Source organism: Drosophila elegans, unplaced genomic scaffold (assembly GCF_018152505.1).
Source record: "Drosophila elegans isolate 14027-0461.03 unplaced genomic scaffold, ASM1815250v1 contig_476, whole genome shotgun sequence".
NCBI classification, from domain to species: Eukaryota; Metazoa; Arthropoda; class Insecta; order Diptera; family Drosophilidae; genus Drosophila; species Drosophila elegans.
Genome location: NW_024545863.1, coordinates 14700684 through 14724011, shown reverse-complemented (window position 1 = coordinate 14724011; position 23328 = coordinate 14700684). Strand labels below are relative to the sequence as shown.

The 23328-nt window shown below is 46.5% G+C and overlaps 2 protein-coding genes across 2 annotated transcripts in view; one reads left to right on the top strand and one right to left on the bottom strand.

Moving 5' to 3' along the window:
* Positions 1 to 17010, top strand: part of LOC108150414 — an 81754-nt gene extending 64744 nt beyond the window's left edge. The window contains 7 exon segments of the mRNA XM_017278574.2: positions 942 to 8000; positions 14302 to 14486; positions 14555 to 14749; positions 14811 to 15065; positions 15585 to 15859; positions 15931 to 16139; positions 16197 to 17010. Of these exon segments, the coding sequence (XP_017134063.2) occupies positions 942 to 8000; positions 14302 to 14486; positions 14555 to 14749; positions 14811 to 15065; positions 15585 to 15859; positions 15931 to 16139; positions 16197 to 16348 (8330 nt within the window). The 3' untranslated portion in view covers positions 16349 to 17010.
* Positions 17011 to 19265: 2255 nt separating this feature from the next.
* Positions 19266 to 22900, bottom strand: LOC108150473 (solute carrier family 22 member 6). Its single transcript, XM_017278670.2, has 5 exons — positions 22500 to 22900; positions 22169 to 22427; positions 21271 to 21685; positions 20258 to 20764; positions 19266 to 19657 (listed from the first exon to the last, which is right to left on the bottom strand). Exons 1-5 carry the CDS (start codon positions 22827 to 22829, stop codon positions 19486 to 19488), a joined length of 1683 nt encoding a protein of 560 aa, XP_017134159.1. The 5' UTR covers positions 22830 to 22900; the 3' UTR covers positions 19266 to 19485.
* Between the last annotated feature and the right edge of the window lie 428 nt (positions 22901 to 23328).

The following is a 23328-nucleotide window of genomic DNA, read 5'->3' as shown; positions in this document are numbered from 1 at the left end:
AATTGGAGTGCAAGTAAAAACCTACACTGATAAAAAACGGAACAGTAAAAATGAATATCTCACTATTGAATTTAAAAATGTTTATTTAATATTAAAATTAAATATTAAATCATAATATTTAATACATGGCATATTAAAATACATGATTTAATATTACAAATCTTAAGTAATGTGAAAATATTAGATTTAAGTTAGTTCCTATTTGATTTAAACGCATTTTAAAACAATTGCTAAAATAGTCAGTTTTTCAATTTTGTAATAATTTTATATTTAAAATAACTAAAAACCGCTATGGGTGAATATCAAAGGGAAATATTTAAATTGAATACGAAGTATTTGGATTTACTACTTGTTTTTTTACCAGTGTAGTAAAATTATTTTTTAAAATTATAAACAATAATTTCTCACAACAAGATGGGCGACTTTTGTTTCAGTCTATGGGGAATATTTCCACTTGAGTACTGGTATATTTAATAGCTTGATTATAGAAGCGCAATCAAATTCGATTTGCAACTATAGTATTTCAATAAGGTGTGTGGCAGAACCGCACTCAGATACAAATTCACTGCCTAGATAACAATCTGCGAATTGGGGTTGATAAAATGACTAACACTCCGCTGAACAGGCTGCCTTTGTGTTCGTAACCTTTAGTATCTATTAATATCTGTGGTATTTCGGTGTAACCATCCAAGCTTAACCCATGCTAGCCGTAAGTTTTTGTAAAACAACCACCCGCACTAGTGCTTAACCCATCTGAAACCTCTAACTTTGGTGTGGAAAAACTCACCCTCCGGCTAACCAGTATTTCACCTGAGTGTGTGGTTGTGTGGTGCTAATAACCAGTATTTGCGTATTCGTACCTCTTCGTGGTGTTGGTCAACGTCAAAGTGGTTGTCTCCGAACTTGTGTGTGCCCAAAATGACAACCCCGCTACTCCGCAGGCTCGCAGCAGCTGTGCGTCGTTTCCGGTGATATCGTCGGCGGAGGAGTGGGTGATACCATGGAAACGTCGTCGTCATCGGAGCTAGACTTCAGGTGTTCCACGCAGCACGGACGCCAGCAGCAGCAGTCGCAGTACAGCGTTGAAGCCGACGAGTTCAAGCTCGTCTTCCTCAACTCGGATTCATCTTCGTCCTGTCACGGTGAGGAGGAGGAGGAGGAGGAAGAGGAAGAGGAGGGGGAGGGGGATGACACGGATTCATCCTGCTCCACCCATCACTGCCACAGCATTCTGAGCAATGTGGAGGACTGCGATTGGGATTACTTTGAGCCCTCCATGATCTCCACCACCACGACTACCACCACTACAATGATTGCGTATACCACGGCCCGGGCCACGCCCACTCCACCGCCGCGAGTGAGGCGGCAGTCCAGCGATAGTGACTCCCCCCTGGTGCAGAGACGCCCCCAGCAGCCGAGGAGTAGCTACTGCCCCAGGATCAGGGAGAGTGACACGGGAACCGACGAGGAGTTCATCCTGAACACCGAGAGCAGTTCGCAGACAAGCTCCGATCAGACACCCCCGCCCGTGCCACCACCCCCGCATCCACTCAGCATGAAGACCAGGATTAAGACGCGTTTCCTGAAGAACCACCACCATCACAGCCACAACCGGTGCAACTGCAATCCCAGCCAGCAACCGCAGCAGCAGCAGCCGCAGTACGTGCCCATTCCAGTGCCCGTACCCATTCCCGTGCCCATGGCCGCCTATCCCAACTGGCCCGAAGTCAGCGGCAATCCTCTGCTGGAGCAGGACGAGCAGCTGGCCGCCAGCCTGCAGCAACTTTGGAAGGCGGCCGGCCACCAGCAGCAGTTTGCCGCCATTGTTGCAGCCTACTCGCAGCAATTTGCAGCGGCCAGCAGCAACATGTTCGACGCAACGCCGCCGGTGACCAGCAAAAGCTGCCAGCAACTGCCCACCACTCCGCCGCCCGTGCCGCAACGCTTGCGCGGATTGGGTCTGGGCGGTTTCAAATCCTCGGCTCCGGAGCTGAGCGCCTCGCTGGGATCCCTGATGACGCAGTCCCTCTGTTCCACCATATCCTCATCCTCGTCGTCTAGTACCTCGGGCTATGGGACGGCGGGACGGAGTCTGGAAACACTGGCCAGTCCAATGCGAGCTGCCAACTCGCTGCAGCAGCAATACCAACAGCAACAACAGCAGCAGCAGCAATATCAACAAATGGCCAGCAATGCTTTCAAGCCAAAGCCAAAGCCAACAAGTTTAGTAGCGTCGCGTTCGCCGACGGGTGAGCAACAAGAAACGAGCAACGCGCGTCGCAGCAGCAGTAACAGCAACAGCGAGAGCGACGACAGCAACACTAAGAGCAGCATTAGCAGCAACAACGCAACGCCCACAACGGGTAGATTGTGTAATGTTTATGATAAAACCGGCACATTGCCAGTGCCCGCCATTCAGGCACATGTTGCCAGTGTAGATAAGAGCACAGCGGCAGCAGCAATATCAACAGCAACACCAGCGACATCCACAAAGGGAACCGCTCAGAGAGTGGCCAGCAAATACCAGAGCCAAAATCTATGCGAAACCCAGCCAGCGGCAACAACACAAACCTACCTGGCCAGTAACAACAGCCACGAAGAAGTGGAAGCAGCAGACGAAACGAATATACATAAAAATCAAGTACCAGCAGCAGCAGCGGCGGCGGCAGCAGCAACACAAACACAAACAGCAACTAGAGCTGCGGCTCCTGCGGTAATAACTCGTTTCGGCGGACTTGCAGTCGAAAATGCTGTTGGAAATGTGGCTAAGAGTGCCAGTACCATGCCCATTCCCAGTCCCATTCTCAGTCCCAAACCCAGAGCCCAGCACCCAGAGTACATAGATCAGCGGGCGACAGCGGAGATTGCCAAGAATTTGTCCTCCAATCGACTTATACAGAACATCAAGATGTCTGATGAGGCATCGGCATCGGGATCGGCATCAGCCCATTTGCAGAGCGAGAGCTTTGCGACCAGCAGTCCAGATGAGGCCAGCAGCAATAGCAGCCAGGAGGATCAGGAGTTGAACAGGAAACCGCGCAAGACCACGCAGAGAAGCTACAATGTGGCAGGCATGATGGATGAGCAGCAGCAGCAGCAGCAGCAGGAGGAGGTGTTGCCAGCAGCGGAGCAAGAGCAGGAGCAGGAGCATCGCCACCACAGCACCACCAGCGATTCCAGCTCCAGTTCCAGCTCGAATTCCAGTTCCAGCTCGGAGTCCTGTGACTCCGATGACACTGGCACAGTGCGCGATCGCAGGCCCAAGAGAAGGCGGTTCAACAAGGTGTTCATAGTGAACCGCCAGCCGGGAGTGCGAGTGCGACGCAGTTCCTCCACCGAGGGCGATTCACTGTCCTCCTCCGAGGCCAATCTGGAGGACTCTTCCGACAATGACACCGACACAGAGCGCACGGACTGCGGCATAGTACTCAACTATGTGAAACCCCTTGAAGAGGAGGAGCCCCAGAAGGCGGAGGAGGCGGCGCCGGCTGCACGTGATTGCCAATCGAGTGACGATGATGAAAGTGAACGCCGTGTTGCCAACTCAAGCGATGAGCTGGCCAACTGCATTATGGTGGTGGGCGGGCAGACAGACGACGCCGCCGCCGGCGTGGTGCTGCACCACATGCGATCGCTGCCAGACACAGAGATGGATGCGGATGGGGATGGGGATGTGGTGGGGGAGCAATCAGAGCGCCGCAGCGATGCCCTGGCTGCCTGCGAGGAGCTGCACAGCATCTCGAACGATGTCAACCGGCTGCTGGGGCTGCACAAGCAAAACTCCCAACTGGAGCTGAAGCTGCAACGCCTGCGCCAGGGAGTGGCCGAAATCAATGAGGATCTGCAGCTGTCCGTGGCATCGACACAGGGCACTGATGTGGCTGCCACCCAAAGTCCGGTTGCGGGGAAGCCCGACGAGTGCAGCCCTTCTTGGAAAAGTGCAACTGCTAATGACCACCCCACCTGCACGCAGGTAAAGCGGCCACAACAACAACAGCAGCAGCAGGTAAAGGCAAACAGCAATAGCGATTGTAAACTGGTGGATGGGCGAACAGCTGAGCAAATCCAGAGGGTCGGCACATGCAGCCAAGCATGCAAAATAAACGAAACAAACAGCGACTACTCGCTGGATTCACTCTCGGCGACGGCGACGAGTTTCTTGGCACCTGAGCAGGTAGAAGAGAGCACTACTCGTCTACCTGTCGCTCTCAATTACGCTCACGAGCAGCAACAAGAGCAACAGCAGCAATATCGCTTCGAAACGAAGTCAGAGTCGGTGGAGTCGCCAGTCGAAAATGAAATGTTAAACGTTGTGGTCGCCCCACGCTCCGTGCTCTTCAGCGGCAACGACAGCAACAACGATAATAGCAATAACGAACACAGCAACAACAACAATAACAACAATAACGAACTTGGCCATAATAATAATGACGCTTTCGCAGCACAAAAGACGAGAAATAGCGGCAGTGACGTAGTGAGTGTGAATTCCAATGTGAGTGGTGAAAACGCAGAGTGTGAATACGACAAAATATTCGGTAGCCATCAGAAAAGTGCTCCAAGTGCAGCAGCAGCAACAGCAGCAACAGCAGCAGCAGCCACATCTGACACACCTGCAACAATGCCCAGCGAGCTGGCTTCGCCCAAAAATTCACTTTCAGCCAAGTATCGCAGTTTGGTCATGATCACCAAAGACAATGAAAGTGCAGCAGCTGTTGATTACGAAATGGCCAACAACAGTAGCAACAGCAATAGCAGCAACAGCAACATACACGGCAGCAACAAAGGCCCGTCCAGCAGCAACACTTTCGGCCAGAACTTTGCGGATGACTCATTTCGCGCCATGGAGTTAGCGGAACTCGTGAGCAGCGATCGCGAATCGTACAGTGTGGACTCACTGAACGAACCGCCGGACGCCGGAGGGCCAGAGCCCAGTGTGGAGGACGGCCTGGCGGACGATGACTCCTGGGTGGAGGAGCTGAGCCAGCGGGGCGAGGAGGATGACGACGACGAGGAGGAGCTGAGCCAGGCCACCACGACGCCCACGGCCACGGACTCTGAGGATGCGGAGGGCGAGGGTGATGGCAGCCGACGACATGGCTACCTGGACAGGGAGGAGGAGCTGAGGGGCTACAACAGGTCGGCCATTGACTTCACCCTGCACACCATCGTCGAGGAGAGCTGCGAGGAGAGCGAGGTGGCCTCCATGCGGGCGGACAACGAGGATGGCGAGCTGGAGGACGAGGACCTGGCCGAGCGGCGGCGCCAGCGCACCCTGCAGCACCACCATCGGCTGAGTGCCTCCGAGCTGGAGAAGTACTTCTTCTTCGGCCTGGGCGACGGCCGGGTGATGAGTTCCATCGACACGCGCGGCGACGACACCGCCTCCGAGGTGAGCTCGGAGTGCTCTGAGAGCCTGGACTCGCTGCCCCACGAGGATCAGCTACTAGAGAGTGGCGGCGGCGCATCCGACCTGGCCTCCTCCCGCCTGGAGAAGTACTTCCTCTCAGGCTTCATGGGCTTCAGTGGAGCGGAAAAGCAGGCGGAGAGCGACGAGAGTGGCGGCAGTGTGGGCAGCGACAGCGAGGGGCATCCCAGTCCCAGCCAGCGGAGGAAGCGTCTGGTGCGGGCCAGGGGCACACCCCGCAGTCACAACTCCTCGCTGGACAACCTGCTGCTGCCCGAAGCGGATACGCTGGATGCCACAGTGACAGCATCGGCATCGGCGGCCACAGTGGAGGACACCTCGGAGTCGGAGGCGGGCTGTGACGACACCGTGTTGCACCTGGCCAATGCCGGCGCCTCCGATGGCTCCTCCTCGGACACCATCAAGCGCAAGAAGCAGCTGCGCAAGCGCCACGACTCGCTCGACGAGAAGAAACTGCACCTGGAACTGGAGCCCTCCGAGTGCCGCACACCCACGCCCGGCGCCAGTGGCCAGGTGCAGCTGCAGTCGCAGGCCAAGAAGCAGCAGCAGCAGCACCACCACAGCCGAGACAGTGGCTTCGTGGGCAGCAACGACGATTTGCTGAAGGCGGCGCCGGACTGTGAGCCGCCCAAGAGCCCCACTCCTGCCCTGGAGCAGATCAGCGAGGATCGCGAGCCCCAGGCCCACAGCCAGATCAGTCTGGCCAAGATGGACATGCCCAGCACTTCGGCAGCGGCCGCGGCTGCTCCACCGAACACTGGCCAACTCAGGAATCTCACACTGCCCAATCTGGTGCGCAAGGACAGCTTCAACAACTGGAGCTCCGACGAGGAGACCAACCTGATGATGAGCAAGATGCGGCAGTTCTTCAAGACGCTGATTGTGGCCACGGCCAATGCACAGCAGAGCAGCAAGCCCACCACGCCCAATCAGAACCAGAATCAGAATCAGGGCAGTACCCAGCCTGGAAGACTGGTCAAATCCCGGCCAGCCCAGTTGGCCTACTTTGAGAACGAACTGACGCGACTGATGAAAACCGTGCCGGGCATCAACGACGAGCAGGTGCGCGAGATTGTGGAGTACCTGAGCAGCGAGGACACGTGGTCCGACTCGTACGACTCCTCGGACTACACCAGCTCCGATCTGGAGGGCGGCGAGCGGAAGGGCCAGCTGAAGGCCCAGATCTCGGCCAGCTGCCAGCAGATAATCAACAAGTTCGAAATCGACGAAGAGGGCGATCGCGGCGACGGCGGACTGCTGGACGAGAGTCAGAGTGTGCCCATGGAGGCATTGGTCTACCAGAAGCTGGTGGCCTCCTTCAGCAAGGTGGCGACGGGCGGGGAACCCGAGGTGGAACCCGCCCAGGAGATTGAGGAGGCGGAGCAGCAGGCGAACACCGAAAGATCCCCACAACTATTTGCCAAGGTTATGCAGCACATTGGCACCCGGCTGGTGGCCCTGATGCACGAGGTGAGCAGTGGCAACGAGACACCGACTCCGTCGCCGCAAAACCAGCGTCACCACCGCCGACTGCAGGCCAAGATCTCGGCCACCACAACGGAGGACGAGGAGGATGAGGTGGAGGAGCAGCTGCGGGCCATGCCCATCAAGCAGCTGAAGCTGCGCAGCAGATCCCATGATCTCCTGCTGGACGGCATCGCGCCGCACTCCCACCTGCACCTGCATCACCAGGCCACTGTCCATCATCCGGGAGGAGCAGTGGGAGCTGGGGGATCTGGAGTCGGAGGCGGATCCGGATCCGGTGCACCCGGACACGCGGACAACGCCGGCGAGGAGTGCGGCGTGGCCAGCGATTACGAACGCTTCTCGTGGCGCGGCAGTTTTGAGTCGGCATTACTGGCTAATGGCGACAGCAGAACGAGGCTCAGCCAGCTGAGCCAACTGGACAGGGATAACTCGTCGTCTGCGTCCGCTTTGGCCGTGGCAAAGCGCCGATCGGCAGGCGACCTTCTCTTCAGCCAGCACCAGCAGAGCCTGAGCCGCGAGCAGCTTGACCGGGTGCGCTCCTGCGGCAGCATTGGCGGCGGCGATGCCCATCACCACCAGCTGGAGTCCTCCCCCGCGAAGCCGTGGCTCTCGTCCGCCGGATCTTCGCTTGGCGGCGACTCCACCAAGGATGTGCGGCGTTCCAGTGTGCCGGATGCCATCTACGAAACGGACTCCAGCGATGAGGCAGCCTCGAATCAGTTCGGCGGCGCCAGATCCACACTTCCACGCAGTCTCAACTGCGGCCAGGTGGTGGCCAGCACGAACTCCCTACCCCGGCTGCCCACCGGCGGGGCGGCGGGTGGCGTACCCATTACCAGCACGCCCAAGACCAAGTCGCAAAGCGCCCTCAATCACACACCCTCCAACTCGTCCACCGTTTCGGCCACTGGCAGTGCCAAGAGTGCGAGGTACCGCTCGCCAGGATTGGCCGCTCGAGCGGCAGCTGTCAGTGGTGGCGGAGGGGGCGGAGTGGGCGGCACTGCTTCCAGTGGCAAAAAACTAGGCGCGGGCTTCCAGTTCCTCTACTCCAAACGCGATGCGCGCAAACGTCTCAACATGTCAGCGGGTGAGTTTCTTATGTTTACCTTCTGCATAGCCATACTTTCGGGGTTGGTGATGGCCACTCCCAAATCAGGGGATTGGATTGGGGTAGATCCGGGTGGGGTGGTGCGTTCCAAAGGGGACACGCACAAGCGTCAGCCGGCTGGCTCAAATAACTGGCCATGAAATTGCTTCCTTCCTAATGAAAAATTCCTCACACCAAGTGGCAGGAGCTCAGCGTTTGCCGTCAAAGGAGTCCTGGGGGAATCTGATCCTTAGACGAGTGGGAGGCAGATGACTTTAAGGCGGTGCCTGCACTGTAAAAAACCTTAGAAAATAAATGTTAGGAAATGGTAAATAATGCAAAACAAATATACACCCAAGAATACTTATCATAGAAACTAAACTATTTTTTCATGAGTTTTAAACTATTGGGTACGAAAAATGTATTAATAAGATTTAAGACTATTCGGTATAGAAATGCAACTAAATAGTATAGGGGTTATATAATTTAGTATTGAATTAGTACTCATACTTTAATACTGTGTGTAGTTTATTTTTATGGCACACTTATTAAAAGTGAACTTTCATTTTTGTTTTTTTTGATTGTACTAATTTAAATTATTATAATAAGAAATCAATAATTGAAACATATAATCAAAGACAAATTTACTTTTTAAATTAAAAAAAATATAACAAGATTATGTGGTCCTTCAGTCTGATTAGTAAATTCTGGAATTATGCCAAAAAGCATAAATCTATTTATACAACCTTAAAAAGCCAGTCACCGCACCCTGGACCATTTTATGCTGATTGGGCTGGGGGCTGAGGAATCCCGGGAATGTGGCGCCTCCTTCTCCACCCACAAACCTTCCATAATGATGATGTTGATGTGGGTTAACGCGGGAAGCCTACTCATAGATCCACACTCACTCTGTCGCGAATGGAGACATTTGGTTCCGCAGACAACTGCTTTACCCGAAATAAACTCAATCAAGGTCAATTAACTGTATCCATATTAAGCGCTCCACTCAGAGCCAACTGCGGCTCGGTTTCCAGTTCCAGTTAGCGTCTAAAGCGATTTTCGCACAGTTGCGTAGTCAGTGTAGATGTATGTGGTCTTGGATGTGTGGATGTGGAGTACAACGTGGATGGGGCTTTGTTCCGCTTGGCGGGGGCGGCTGTTCTCTAGTTATTATTTGGCCGAAAAGCTGTTTTCGCTTTTGTGGCCAACAATTATATACCACTTGGTCAATGGATCCCCAACTCGAAATTCAAAAACCTGGGTGCAGGCGGGCTTTGAACTCTGCAGTGTCACCTAGAGATGAGGGATGATGTTTGCTTTGAGTAAGCTGTAGTGGATTAGTACATTCAAAGTGGGAGACACACCTTAAAGTGCCTAGAACACAACAAATGGGGAAACTTAAATAAATTATTTTAAAAAATATTTAGGAAAGTTTTAATTCGATATCATTAAAAAGATGCATTGCCTGAAAACAATTAAAATTGGGGAAAATCTGTTACAGTTTGATATAATTCAAATTAAAATTATATCGTAATCATGAATTTTTTCCAACGAGGAAAACTATTAATCATTAAAAGAGAAATCGTATGGAAACTCATTTCGGTGAAATGCCTTTTATATTTTCTTTTGATAATTCAGTTAGCGTTCCGGCACATTAAACCGCTGAAAGACTACTAAGCGTTTATAGGCTCCAGATTGAACATGCAAAAATATTTATTAAATTTCAAAAACTTTCATTGCTGATGCATAGAATTTAATTTAGGTAATGGAGCAACAAGTTTAACATACAACTCTTTCACGTTGCCATCTCTAAAAACAGTTGTGTTTACACAGTTTCTATTTCCAGTTCAACCAACTCGTTTGTCTTGGCCAAAACACAATTAAATATGTGCCCCTTTAACCCGTAGCCACCAAACACTTTGTCAGTATTGAACTTCTGTACACTCGTTCCGTATTTAAGCTCTTGACGTTGATAAAGAGCTTTGCTGGCTCGTTTCCTGTATTATTTCATTTATTCATTTTGCATATAACAATTAATGTTTTTGAGCCACGAGGTGGTGACATCGCCGCCAGAAGAGGCTCGCTGGGGAATTAAATGTGGGTTTTCCACATCTAGTTTCGTGCATCGCTGCACCGCCGGAGTGCGGAAGTGGTCCGTGGTCCGTGGTCCGTGCTCCATGTCCACGTCCATTTTCCACTCCGCCACGATGTCCGTGCCCATCCGGCAGTCGTTTAAATGTTTCGCACCAAAACAAAACACTGCTGCCAGCGGGGGCCCAAGCATGCAATAATATTGCAGTGAAACGATTTCCACAATTATGCAAATCGAACCGACTTGCAATTATCGCAGTCGCATGGCGGAAATATTGAATGTGAATGGGGATGGCATGGAACTGCCAGCGGAAGATCACCCTGTAAACGACACCCGTTGTCCACCGGTCTCCGTTCAGTTTGGCCCAATAATTAAATTAACCTTTTTGCCCCACAGCCGAGACAGTATACCCAGAAATGCGAGACGGAATGTGTCTTTATTTTTCACTGCCTTACTGCAAATCTCGATGGGTTTGCGAGGAGAGATCTGTCATTCTTGGGTTAAGAGATTTAACTATTTTGGAGGAAATTATCATAGTTGGATAATCAAGAATTATTATTATAAAATTATTTCTTTCACACCAAGGTACAATTTATTGATACCTTACCTAGGTAAAATAATGTGAGACTACATTTTGCCTTACGAAGGTAATAATTTGTATTTATCTTAAAATTTGTTAGGTATGTTAGGTACTAAAATATTTGTATTTATTTTTGTTTTCAAATAAGCTCAACAATATTCTTAAAATAACATAATTTCAGCGCAACTTAAAGAGATTTTTCAAGAAATAAGTGCTGTAACTCTTGGCACAAAAGTTAAACCCTTTTGAAATTATCATTTAATTTGCAATATCAAACATGTATTTGCATGTGGTGGAAGGTGCTGTTCACTTGAAATAGAGTGTTTTTTAAAGAAAGTTTGTTACAAATAACTTTTCTATCACTCATATGTACTATATATAACAAGCTAAGATCAACCCTCTTGCGGCTTTTGCTTGCCATTGGCTCTTGTTAATTGCGTTTTCATTGGCTAGGCGCCCTCCGAGCGACCCCACAATTCAATATTTGAATAATTGAATAAAACTTAGATTTGCGCTCGCCCTGACCATGTTCTGTTCTTGGGGTTCTGGCACTGACTTCGCACCCGGGATCAGTTGCTTTGAATCGCCCAACGGTACTGGAGCTCCGTCGCAACGATGTGCTCTATAAGGCGCCGCGAATTCCGATCTTAACTCCAGCGAACCGATCGCTGCCAGTGAAAGTGAAGTCTTTCGCTCACTTTGAATTTTAGTTCGCCGGGTTTTCGCTTTGGGTTTTTGGTATTAGCTGCTTTTTCCATCGGTGCTTCTTGGGGTTTGGCCTTCCCGCTCACGTTTACTGAGCGCTGTGCTAGCATAGCGGAAATTATAGAAGTGCCATAAAAAACGAAAACGAAATGAAAACATTGACGGGTCGGAGATATTTGTCAACAATTCGTGACTGCATAAAAGAAATTCAAATATCCAGCACCCAGTGCAGACATTATGACGGCCCTTAAATCCGTTTTAATGAACATTTCTCTGTTTAACTGCAAAGCGAACGGATCGCTAGACCATTCTCAACGCTATGGGTGTAATCTGACCCACTTTTATTGGCTTACTGCCTCGATTGTCTGCTGCTCCCCTTCGATTTCACACCTTCGCTTTGGTCACCAACCGAAGGTTGTGGCAAGTTCATGGCCGCTATACGTTTCGACTTAATTAAATTGACTGCTGGCGGTGGGTCATGCAAATGCTTTTATGGCCCAAGTGCCGGCTATCTAAGATTAGGGGCTCTTAAGCGGCGATCAAGTGCCACAGCGCCAATTACGTGTCCGAATGACCAAAGATTGCGTGTCGCCAGGCATCTTATCAAAGGGCCAGCAATCTATGGCAAATTGCTCAAAAATAATATATTATCTACCATATCTGTTGTGATATATCTAGGAGATAATAAGTGTAAGCTATTTTATCGGCTTACCAGAACTAATAAAGCAAATAACACTTTGTATCTATATTGATTGAATTTTTATGGGTTTTTTCTTAACTTAAAAAACTTTCCATAAGTTTTTACTCTATCGATTTTATCACTTGATGCATTTTTCAACGTTGTCTAGGAAAAACAAAAACAAACACATTTTTTAAAAGCTTTACCTACATAAAAACAAACTATTATCAGCCATATCTGATTGATAACAATTGCACGTTATTTTATCAGCTGGAACTCAAGTTCAACCCTTTTCATTTAAAAAAACAGAACAATGCGCTTTAAATTGAATTATAGGAAATGAAAAAGATAACAAATTCTATAAGTTATTTAAGAAATCAAAAAATGTAAATCACTTTTTAAAAAAGATGCGCAACATTAACAAGTCATTGACTTAAAATAAAACTAAGCAGACCTTGAATCAACGTATTTAAAAGTTACTCAATGTAATAGTTTAATTACAATAGACATACACATATATTTACGATTGGAACCAATTTATAACCCAAATAACTATAACTATAAAAACCCAAAGCTCAAACCTTTCTAATTGACTCAAATAGTTGCGCAGTGTAGGCAGTTGAGAAACTCATCAGATGACAACTGTCAACTGGTTGGCGAAACGGCAGCGCCAAAAGTGATATAAAACATTTGCAGTCGGCTGCGGATGACACCAAAAAAAGCGGTCACCAATTAATCTTGCCACCAAAACGCGCAATTGTGAAATGAGAAATCGAGAAAATGAAGCAAGTGACTCGTTTAATTGGCCCGCGGCGAACGGCAAGCTCGGCGCCGAAAGAAGCCGCCAACTACAATGTGTTTGCGTCCAGCTCCGCCAAGCAATCCCAGCCAGCTTCGGCTGCACCTGTTCCGCTGGCTCGAGTGCACAACTATGGCAGAGTGAGGACCCAGCCGGCTGGCTCCTCGCTGCCCACCAGTTCGGCTGGCAAGATCCAGTATGCAGCGCTGAATCGCATGCGGAAAAAGAGATCTGAGGATGGATGCCGGAAACTCAAACGCAAGTCCAAGTGGCGGCGTCTTTTTGGCCAATGCTTGTGGACAAAGAGGCGTCGCCAAAGGAACTATCAGGACTACTGGAGCAGTGCGCGCGGAAAGCCAAGGAAAAGTCCTTTCTTCTGCTACTGTTGCAGCAAAAGAAAAACTGGATATGACTACGATTCCGAGGAGGAGGATGACGATATCGATGCCAAGGTGGCATCCTATGTGATTGAGATGAAGCAACGCGAGGCGGCGGCCAACGCGCAAAGTGAGAAACAAGTCGAAGAGACTCCGAATCCCGATTCCGTTCCCCAGGAGCCACTGCAGCAGCCTCCTCCGCAACTGCGTTCGCCATCTGTAGCCAAACGACGAGCGTGGACCTGGGACGACAGTTTGAGGTCGAACTCGGACAGGTTTCTGGAGACGCTCGAGGAGGATCTGCCTGCCGTGGCTGCTCCTGGGGGCAGGGCATCGTTGATCCTCCACCGTCGCACCCCCCTGCACGTGACTTTCGCGGAGAGCGAGGAGCGGGAAGCGCAATCTGAGCCGGAGGATCATCCGGAGCAGGAACGGGTAGCGGTGCAAGGTAGGCGGCTGCCACAGCCAACTGCATGCTCCTTGCACCGATGCCCCAAGCTGCTCTCCTCCACAGATCTTGCCTCATATTGCACCAGAAAAAACTTTATATATGTTCTTTAGAACCTTGATCACTTTGTTTGTAATGGTCGAAGTTTTCTAAAAATGTTTACTTATAGTAATCGTTAGATTGTCCCACGATATATATATTTTTTTTAATTTATTATATCTTATTTTATTTTATTTATAAATTTATATATGCCCAGTAATAACTTTAATGTTCAAAGTGAGCTAAGAACAAAAAGACATGACAATTCTCGATTAGCCCCACTTTGACCTTCTGTGTTGTGCACTTGATGACCCCTTAACATTCCAATCTTAACCCAGAATAGTTGTCTAGAACATTTTTATTTTAGATCGCGTTAATATGAAATACATATGAAATAAAAGACTGAAGAATAGTGCAAAGGGGGCCTTTGAAAACAATAATTACCAACACTGTCTATTAGCTAAAAATACCACGCAAGAGTTTCCATCGATCGTTATGGGATCGTTTATCATTGGCTCACATAGACCATTAGCCTTAATTGTGGAAAACTCGAGTGCTAATTGATGGCTTTTCTCTTTGCAGAGGAGGCCAAAGTGGCCGCCGAGGAGTTGACTCGATCGCCGGTGATTGGACAGCGGCAGGCAGATGGCACCGGCAGTCCCATTCAGTCGCGTGCCTCCAGCGAAACGTGGCCCACCCAGTCGGATGAGGACATCGATCGACTGGTGGCCATGCACCAGAACCGCAGCAGTCTCAGCTCGCTGGGGGTAAGTAAAGCCCACCGATCAGGCCAACAGAATCTAATTATTTACAATGTGTAATCACCCTTCGATAGGTGCGTTCGGAGTCCATGGCCAGCGTTTACTCGGGAGCCGGTGAAGGTCGCTATGGCACCGTGGTGGTCAAAGGTCAGGTGGAGTTCGCCATGCAGTACAACTACAAGCTGAGCGCCCTGGAAATCCACGTGGTGCGCTGCAAGGACTTGGCTGCCGTTGATGCCAAGCGCAATCGCAGTGATCCCTATGTCAAGGTGGGTTTCATTACCTTTTAATGCCCTTTTTTATATATTAATCATAAATTTTGTTGACTAGGTATATCTACTGCCCGACAAGTCCAAGGCCGGCAAGCGCAAAACCAAAGTCAAGAAGCACACTCTGAATCCCATCTTCGATGAGACAATGCGCTTCCACACGCCCATTTCCAGTCTGGAATCGCGCACTCTGTGGCTGACGGTCTGGCACTCGGACATGTTTGGGCGGAACGACTTCCTGGGCGAAGTCAGTGTCAATTTGCAGGGCCGCCTCTTCGACAATCCCCAGTCACAGTGGTACCTCCTCCAAGAGCGCGTAAGTTTTTTATCCCATTTCCACAAAGCATTTAAAAATAAATGTGTTAGGTAGGAGTAATTTTCTTTATTATACTTCACTGCAAAAGTTTTCCAGTAAAAGTACTGGTCAACATTCAAATTTAATTACTGAATTTTGTTGTACAATAACCAAGCAAGAATTTTAATATAAAAAACTTTTACAAAAACAACATATTAATGCAAGTATGAGAGCTCCCAAACACTTTGTGCTAGTTAAGTCTTTAGTAATAGCGTTTTTAATATGAGTGAAAGCATTCGACTATCTTTTGTATAAAGCAAAAGTTGATTGTTTTAATTATAAAATGTTTTATCATTCAAAATACTGATTAGCACTCTTAAATAACCTTAAACTGTCCATAATGTAAGCTAATAAACATACTGTTAAGCTAGGCTTATGTTAGCTTTTCATTGTTAACCAAATAAATAAATAAATATATTAAATGCAGACCATTTCATAAAATAAAAACCAAATTTAACTCATGTTTCAAAATTTTTACAGAGCGAACCCTTTGACGAGGTGGCCACGTACAGGGGCGACATTGTGGTGGGCCTGAAGTACATTCCACCGGAGAGCATCAAGTCGTCGTTCTTCTCGCGCGGCTCCTCACTAACGGGCAGCTCCTCCAACCTGCGAAAGTTCGGAGGCAGCATCAAGTCGGTGGCCTCCAAATCGGATAGGACTTCGAAGGGAGGCCAGCTGCATGTGCTGGTCAAGGAGGCCAAGCACCTCAGTCCCATCAAGGCCAACGGCACATGCGATGCCTTCTGCAAGAGGTGGGTTGTCAAATAAATTGCATTAAACCAAATTAAACCAATTTAACTAACTATGTTGTTTATTTTCATAGTTATCTATTGCCTGATCGCACGCGGAGCTCCAAGCAAAAGACACCAGTGGTGAAGCGCACTTTGCATCCCAGCTGGAACTATACCTTTGTGTACGAGGATGTCTCCCTGGAGGAATTGTCGGAACGCGCCTTGGAGCTAACCGTGTGGGATCACGATCGTCTGGCCAGCAATGAGTTTGTTGGCGGCATTCGTTTCTCCTTGGGCACAGGTTAGTTTGAATCAGCAAAGCCACTCTGAAATCCCATTAAATCCCTTTGTTTAACAGGTCGCAGCTACGGCCGTCAAGTGGAGTGGATGGATGCCACTGGAAAGGAGCTATCCCTGTGGCAGAACATGCTGGATCGGCCCAACTTCTGGGTGGAGGGCAGCTTGGTGCTGCGCTCCACTTTGGATGGCATTCGAGCCAACTTGCCATAGGCCCATCTTGAAGATTAGTAACTTATTGTTTAGAGCCAGGACAAACCCCAAACTCGCAGTTTGAATTGCCCATGACGGCACACTGCATTGTATTGTATTGTATTGTATTAATTATGCGATAATTATCAATTAACGATCACTACGACTCTGAGAAGCATTACTAGCGGTATAAGAAAGCAAAATGATTGTAACATTCACAAGTTAGTGTTAAGCGTGTGAAGTGATGACTTCTGAATACTCGAATACGTCGGCAAATGGCGATGACGCTGCCAGAACCGCAGATACGCAAGAGCAAAACATAAAGCAAAGTAATCAAGGCAAACATGACAAACTAAGCAAAAACCTTATCAACTTTATGGCACTAATTGTAAGCGCAATTCTCAGCTATTCGATGCAGATAAACAGAAAAACTAAAACTGTAAAGCAAAACGATGAGGCCCCAAGGTCGGGCTGCCTAGATATAAAGACAGTCTGTATGTGTGTGTATTTTCTCCCTCTCTTCCCCCTGAGAGGCATTCGCAATTGGCATACTATATGCGCTAAACTACGATAAAACTACAACTAAATGTACGGTTAAAACCTAGTTAAATCGAGGCATAAGCTTACTTTGTATAACTATCCATAATATCCGAAAAATACAAATAACATTTTTGTAAATTCAACATTTTTGGTTTATTTTCCATTCTTTCGTTTCTTAGTCATTAAGCGATCTGCATGCTAATCCGTATGCAATCATATATCTATCCTGACTTCATACATATCGCTAACATTGTGCAAATCCAGCTAAGCTTCATGCCACCAACTACCTGAAAAGGTAGGAACCCACCACAGCAATCAATGAATCAATCAATTCCCATAGCAGCCAAAGTTGTCACCTCCCTCCAAACCAGATAATTGTGCTCTTTATATAGGCATACGTATTATATATCTATGAATACCCTTTAGGTCGTAGGGCAGCTCTATAAGATGAATTGTTTCAGAGAAATCACTTTTAAGAATACAAAAACGAGTCTTATGAATGCTTTTGGTGTAAGTGGATATTTACCATGATCGTAAATATAATACCGATAATACAAAGTAATGTTTAAAGTTGAATGATACTTGACAACAAATTTATAGAAGATGTTTTTTATAAAAGAAAATTGCTGAATCACTCGTTGCCTAAATACCGCTTGTCTTTTATACTCGATGTTTTCGAAACACACAAATATGCACACGCCTAAAATTTGGTGATGATCATGTTGTAGAACATACATTTACACACTTTGCTAGAATGGCGCACCACGAACGAAGTTGATTACGATGTTGATATTGAAGCTATGGAAATCAATGTGAGAACATGGCTGGAGTTGGATGAAACATAGAATACTTTCTCTAAATCAGCATATGATAAATGTCAAACAATAAGCAGCAAATATTGCAAAAATAATTGGTATTTAGTAGCATAGAAAGCGCAAGTAGGAAACCACAACACACACTCACACACACACAGATACTAAATCTACCCACAAATAGTTCATAATCTAAGGTTGAAGCGTTTGCTGTTGGTTGGCTCCCCTATCTAGCCATACATTTTGTTGGGAGCCCAATCACACCCTCACCTTATATACATATATACACACTCCTGTAGCTATAGTTTATTCCCTCTAAAGTCTCCAAAGTTTCAATGTTTACTACATGTATATTTTTCTACTACTTACTATGTACTTACCACCTAAATTAAGTATATCACTTACCTTAGGATCGCGGGAGGAGTGGCGGTTGTGTTTTAACAATTGCCACCCGGTCTTTACTTATCCACTTACTCACTGAGATGGTGCTATATAGTCGAATATAGGATACTCGAGTACCCTCCGTACTCAGTCTCAGGTCGCGGGAGAACTATGATATGAGAGATCTTTTTACCATTTTACTGTGTACGTGCATTTCGAATCCAACTGAACTATTGTGAACTAGTGTTGATTATGCATGTTTATGGATGCGATGCAGACTTCTCACCTACCTACTTTATACATATACATCTACTGAGATACATTACTAATAACACCTTTACAAGCATTCCGTAGTCTTAAGAGTTTCGAGGAGAATATTTGTTATTAGGCCCAGTTCGCGAAGATCGGGAACCACTAGTGGTAGGCAATTTCTATAGAACGTTTTTGACGTTTCCGACGTGTCCGCTTGAATGCCAGGCAAGTACACAGATTAGAGTTACAGATACTGATATCAGAAATATTTATGTACCCATTGTATTTGTTAGCATTCGCCAGATTGCTCATAGAAAAACGAAGTGAAAAGTTATTTAATATAAGCCCCAAGAAGAATATGTTTGATTGGGCAAGCCCCCTCCCCAAAAAAATTACACATGTTGCGTTAATGTAGAAAACTTTTTAGCGAATACACACATAAGATACACAAATATACATAGTAATAGATGATGATCCTTAAAACGCTGCGGTTGCCTTCCTACGAGCATTAAACTAAGTTGATTCACAGGTGACACTGATTGTATTGCCCCGTACTGCCCTGAGAACAATCTTTTGATCCCTTTGGTATCATTTTACATTCAACTATTTATGCTTAGTTAAGGTGAAACTCTGTGTTAAGCCTAAATACCTGATTGGCTTGGTTGGGAGTCTTTCTAGTTTCAAATCGTATAATCTGTCTGCGCTAGACTTTACACTTAGATCTAAGAGAACGGACCTTTGCGGAAATCCCAGTTGAGATTCCGATTAATTGTACGCTAGAGTTTGTAAGACTTTCTATGGCAATTGAGGGCAGGATGAAGCGATCAAGTTGTAGTCGTTATGTTTATGGCATTTAAGCGTTACATAATTAAAAGAGTTTACATAACCATTTACAACTTATGACCCTTTTACTTACAAGTAAGTACTTAATACAAAGGCAACAATACCGACAAACACGATTCCAAAAATGTTGATGAACTCAATAAATTGGCTCAATACAAGTTGCTAAGTTAAAATTATGTTATAAATTGTGAACAGCAGTGAATCAATAAAATAAAGCAAACTTCACATCTATTGACAACATTTGCAACTACCGTGTCCACCTATTTTTCTAAAACCCATGAGGGTTTTGGTACAACAGTCTGTGGGGAAATACTTTGATTGGGTTTTTCGCTACACTTCCGCTTCCGTTTCGGCTTGTGTTTGCCCATTGAGTTGGTTCAGCTTAAGTTCCTCGACCGGTTGCTTGGACACATCGTCATCGTTCCGGCGCCAACAATCGAATGACAGCATGGGCTCACCCTTGCCAAAGGCCTCGCCATCGGCCAAAGTGATGGGCAGTTGCCTGTGAAGGACGAAAAGGTATATGTATAATTTACAAACAAGAATGTAACATTAAAAATGTAATAATATGTATGCTTATATATTTAAAATCAATTGTATTATGTTAATTTTCCAATTATTTACCTATGTCTTAGGTTTTTCGTCTATGTTAATAAACAAGAAAGTTTTGTTGATTTATTTATTATTTTCCTATTCATCTTTAATCTTTCCAATGACAGCTACATATATTAAACATATGAACAAAATTTTGAAAAATGTATATTTTGGTTTTGAAGTTTATTTGTATATATTAAATGACAACGGAGTATTAACATTTTTGATTTACTATTTCGATTGTTCCTATGACTGCTATATGATATAGTACATGCTTATATATTCCCTGCAATTGGTAAAGTTTTATACATATAGATTTACAAGATAGTAAGGGACAAGTTTGCGAAGAAACGGATGGACGGACAAGGCTAGATCGACTGCTCATTTCATTTTCAATTAATCAAATGCTATCTTCTGTCTAATGAGGCATCCGAAAACAAATCTCTGATTTAACCCCCAAAGTTTGGAGTGACTTTTTGGCCTTCTTTCAATTCCCTTCGACACTCACCTGTTATTCGTTTCCGGCAGCATGAGCGTGCAAACGGCCGCAGACAAGAGGAGCAGGGTCAGGATGAGGGACGGAGCGGCCGGCAGCATTGTGCCCAGGTGAATGAGGTAGGGCGACACAAAGGAGGCTCCCGCTGCGGCCAGATGCACCGCAGCAATTCCCCGCGAGCGTACACAGGTGGGCAGCAGTTCAGAGGCGAACTGCGAGGTGACCGTGTAGCACATCGAGATGCCCAACCGCATGGGCAGGGCGAAGGCCAGCAGCAGGGTCACGTTGCCCTGGGCCCCATCCATGGAGAGCGCCACTCCCAGGGCGCAGGACAGCAGTCCGGTGCAGAGCATGGCCAAAAAGGCAGTGGTCTTGCGACCCACTTTGCTCTGCAGCAGCCCCTGAATGAATCCGGATGGAGGGACAACCACAGCAAACAGCGAAAAGACCACAAAGGGTGACAGACCCAAGCCCTCCACATTTCGAGAAATCGTGTTGAAACTCAGCGAAGTCAGCATGCTAAAAATTAGAAAAGAAATGGAGGGAAATTAATTTTGTGGTACATAGGTAATAGCACAGCTTAAAGTATCTTTCTCAATTACTGTTAAAACTTTGACATAATTATATATAAACGTTATCTGTCTTTTTTTAAATATCCGTAGGAGAAAAATAAATAAATTAATAAAAAAGTAAGCTTTTTGCATTATATTTAATATTATTTAAATCGATTATTTATAGCAAATTTAAGGAAACTACTGCTATTATTTTATTTATAAACAATTTAATTTAACATAAAATCGAATTATTCTTTCGTTTTTTTTTAAATTAAATTTTATATAATAAATTCAAACAGTTTTGACATACTTTGTCTAAAACGTTTGTTGAAATATATATATATATATTTATTTAGCATATATATATATATTTATTTTTCAGAAATAAACATGTCGTTCTTTATATTTAAGATCCCAGAGACTAAAAAAAAATGTAACTAAAAGCGTTATATTTTTGTCTGCAATACTCACAATGTAATCACCACCAGCAACGATATCTTGCGTAGATTCGGAGTCTTCATAAGATCAAAAATGCCCGCAGTTTGCTCCGGTTGATTTGACATCTTCCTTTTAACAATGCAGTTCCTTCGGAAGGCCTCGAAGTCGGCAGCCTTCACTTCCTTTCCATTAAAGTGGGCTATGTGCTTCAGCCTGGCGATGGCCCCCTCCACATTGGTCCTAGTGATTAGCCATTGAGCGCTCTCCTGCACCACAAAATAAAATAGAGCAACGACCAGTTGGAGCAGCGCCGAACAGGTCAGGTAGATCCTCCAGTTCCCGGCCAGCACCGAAAGCCAGGGGGCCACCAAAGCACCCAGGCAAAAGCATATTCCAAGGGTTCCACTTATCGCCATGTTCCTCAGTTTGGGCGCCAAGTATTCCAGAACTGCAAAATTCAATACCAAAAACCTAATGTTTATTTCTTGTTGCTAGAAAATGTTATTAAGTTATTACAAATTCAGTTTACTTTATGGCAATATATTTAAAAAAATTTTAATATTTTATTTTATTTTATACGTGATCTCAAAATTACCCAAGTTAACACGTTCGCATTGATATGGCCTCAAAAAGCAGAGTCGTTATAATATAAAAATAAAACTTTTGTGTCTGTTTAAACGCTAAAATCAAGTGTGCATATTAGACCAAAATATGGGCATTAATTGGGCTTGACTCAGTCGTTAAACCAACTTAAGAGTTTAATGCCTGATATACTCTAATAATCCAAGAAGATATTTAGACAGTAGACAGTAATGTCAACTGAGAAATCATGGCAGTTATTAGGAGTAGACACTGTTGTTGGCTCTGAACTGTATATATGCAAAAGCTTTTCCCACATCTACACTCATTCTCGAGATATCGCCATGCTTACCCAGAATAAACATCAGATAATAATTTGCCGTGGCAGCGAGACCAGAAATGCACCGAAAAATGGCGAACTGCACCAAGTTGGCGGCGTAGGTGGTGAGAAAGTCGCCAACGAATCCGCACTGATTGGCCAGGATCACGGCCCTCACCCTGCCGACCTTATCACCCAGCATGCCGAAGGTGAAGGTTCCCACCAGGGAACCGAGGAAAAACAGGGATTGTCCGATTCGCGCCTTGTAGGCATCATCGCACACCCAGTTTAGCTGCTCAATGAGAGGAGATGGGAGATGGGAATACTTTGAGGTGGAACGCTTCTTTCACCTTCATAGTCTCACCTCCGCATTCATGCTCCTGAAGCCGAAGTCATAGTTGTATATCCAGCGCTGGCAGGTCTCATTGCTCACCGTCACACGGTCACCCTCGATCTTGTCCAGTCGGGTGCAGGAGGCCTCCTTGCCAAACGGGGCGTACACGGCGGCAATCTCCTCGAAACTACGATTCGCCAGAGCCTCATGATAGCACCAGTGCTGGGGCACAAACCCAATTATGTTCTGCGAGTAATAGTGGACGGTGGTCGTGAAGGCTATGTAGCCGAGCAGCAGAATCATCAGGTACTGATAGCGACCCGCACTGCCGCACTTCTCCAAGATCTGGTCGAAATCCATGGTGACGTGCTCTCGCTGAGATTCTATTTAGACTAAACCAAAACCAAACGATCCGATCTAAACCGAGCCGAGCCGAGGCGAGACAAAAGAGTGCACGGTGGCCGCCGGATTCGCACGTTGAGTCGCCGTCCGTATCCGATAAGATTGTTTTGGGGGGGCGTCTTATCGCCTATATGGCGGGTCTCTCAAACGCGGACGCTTTATTGCTTAAGTGAATTCACTCATTCACTCCAATCTAAACAAACGCCGGCGTCTCACGAGAAGGAAAGCCTTCTCCATAGATAAACACTCGGCGTGACCTCTGAAATGTGAATCAAACGCAGAGCACAGTACAACAATGCAGTTGAATGGACTCTTAATAAAGCAAAAACATCAAAGTGTCGCCCCTCCCCAAGTGTAATATACTTGTATATATAAGGTCAAGAGAGCGCTTAGATAAAAGCAATTATGACAGCCTAGATTCGCCAGCATGAGCCTTCTAATACTCTCGCCTATAATT

What these genes read in the sequence shown, in the direction of transcription:
- LOC108150473 (XM_017278670.2), bottom strand. Translation starts at nt 22,829, where the DNA reads ATGGATTTCGACCAGATCTTGGAGAAGTGCGGCAGTGCGGGTCGCTAT. An exon ending in TCAGGAGCATGAATGCGGAG is followed by an intron (nt 22,428 to 22,499) that starts GTGAGACTATGA and finishes CTCATTGAGCAG; the next exon opens with CTAAACTGGGTGTGCGATGA. An exon ending in TTATCTGATGTTTATTCTGG is followed by an intron (nt 21,686 to 22,168) that starts GTAAGCATGGCG and finishes TGAATTTTGCAG; the next exon opens with TTCTGGAATACTTGGCGCCC.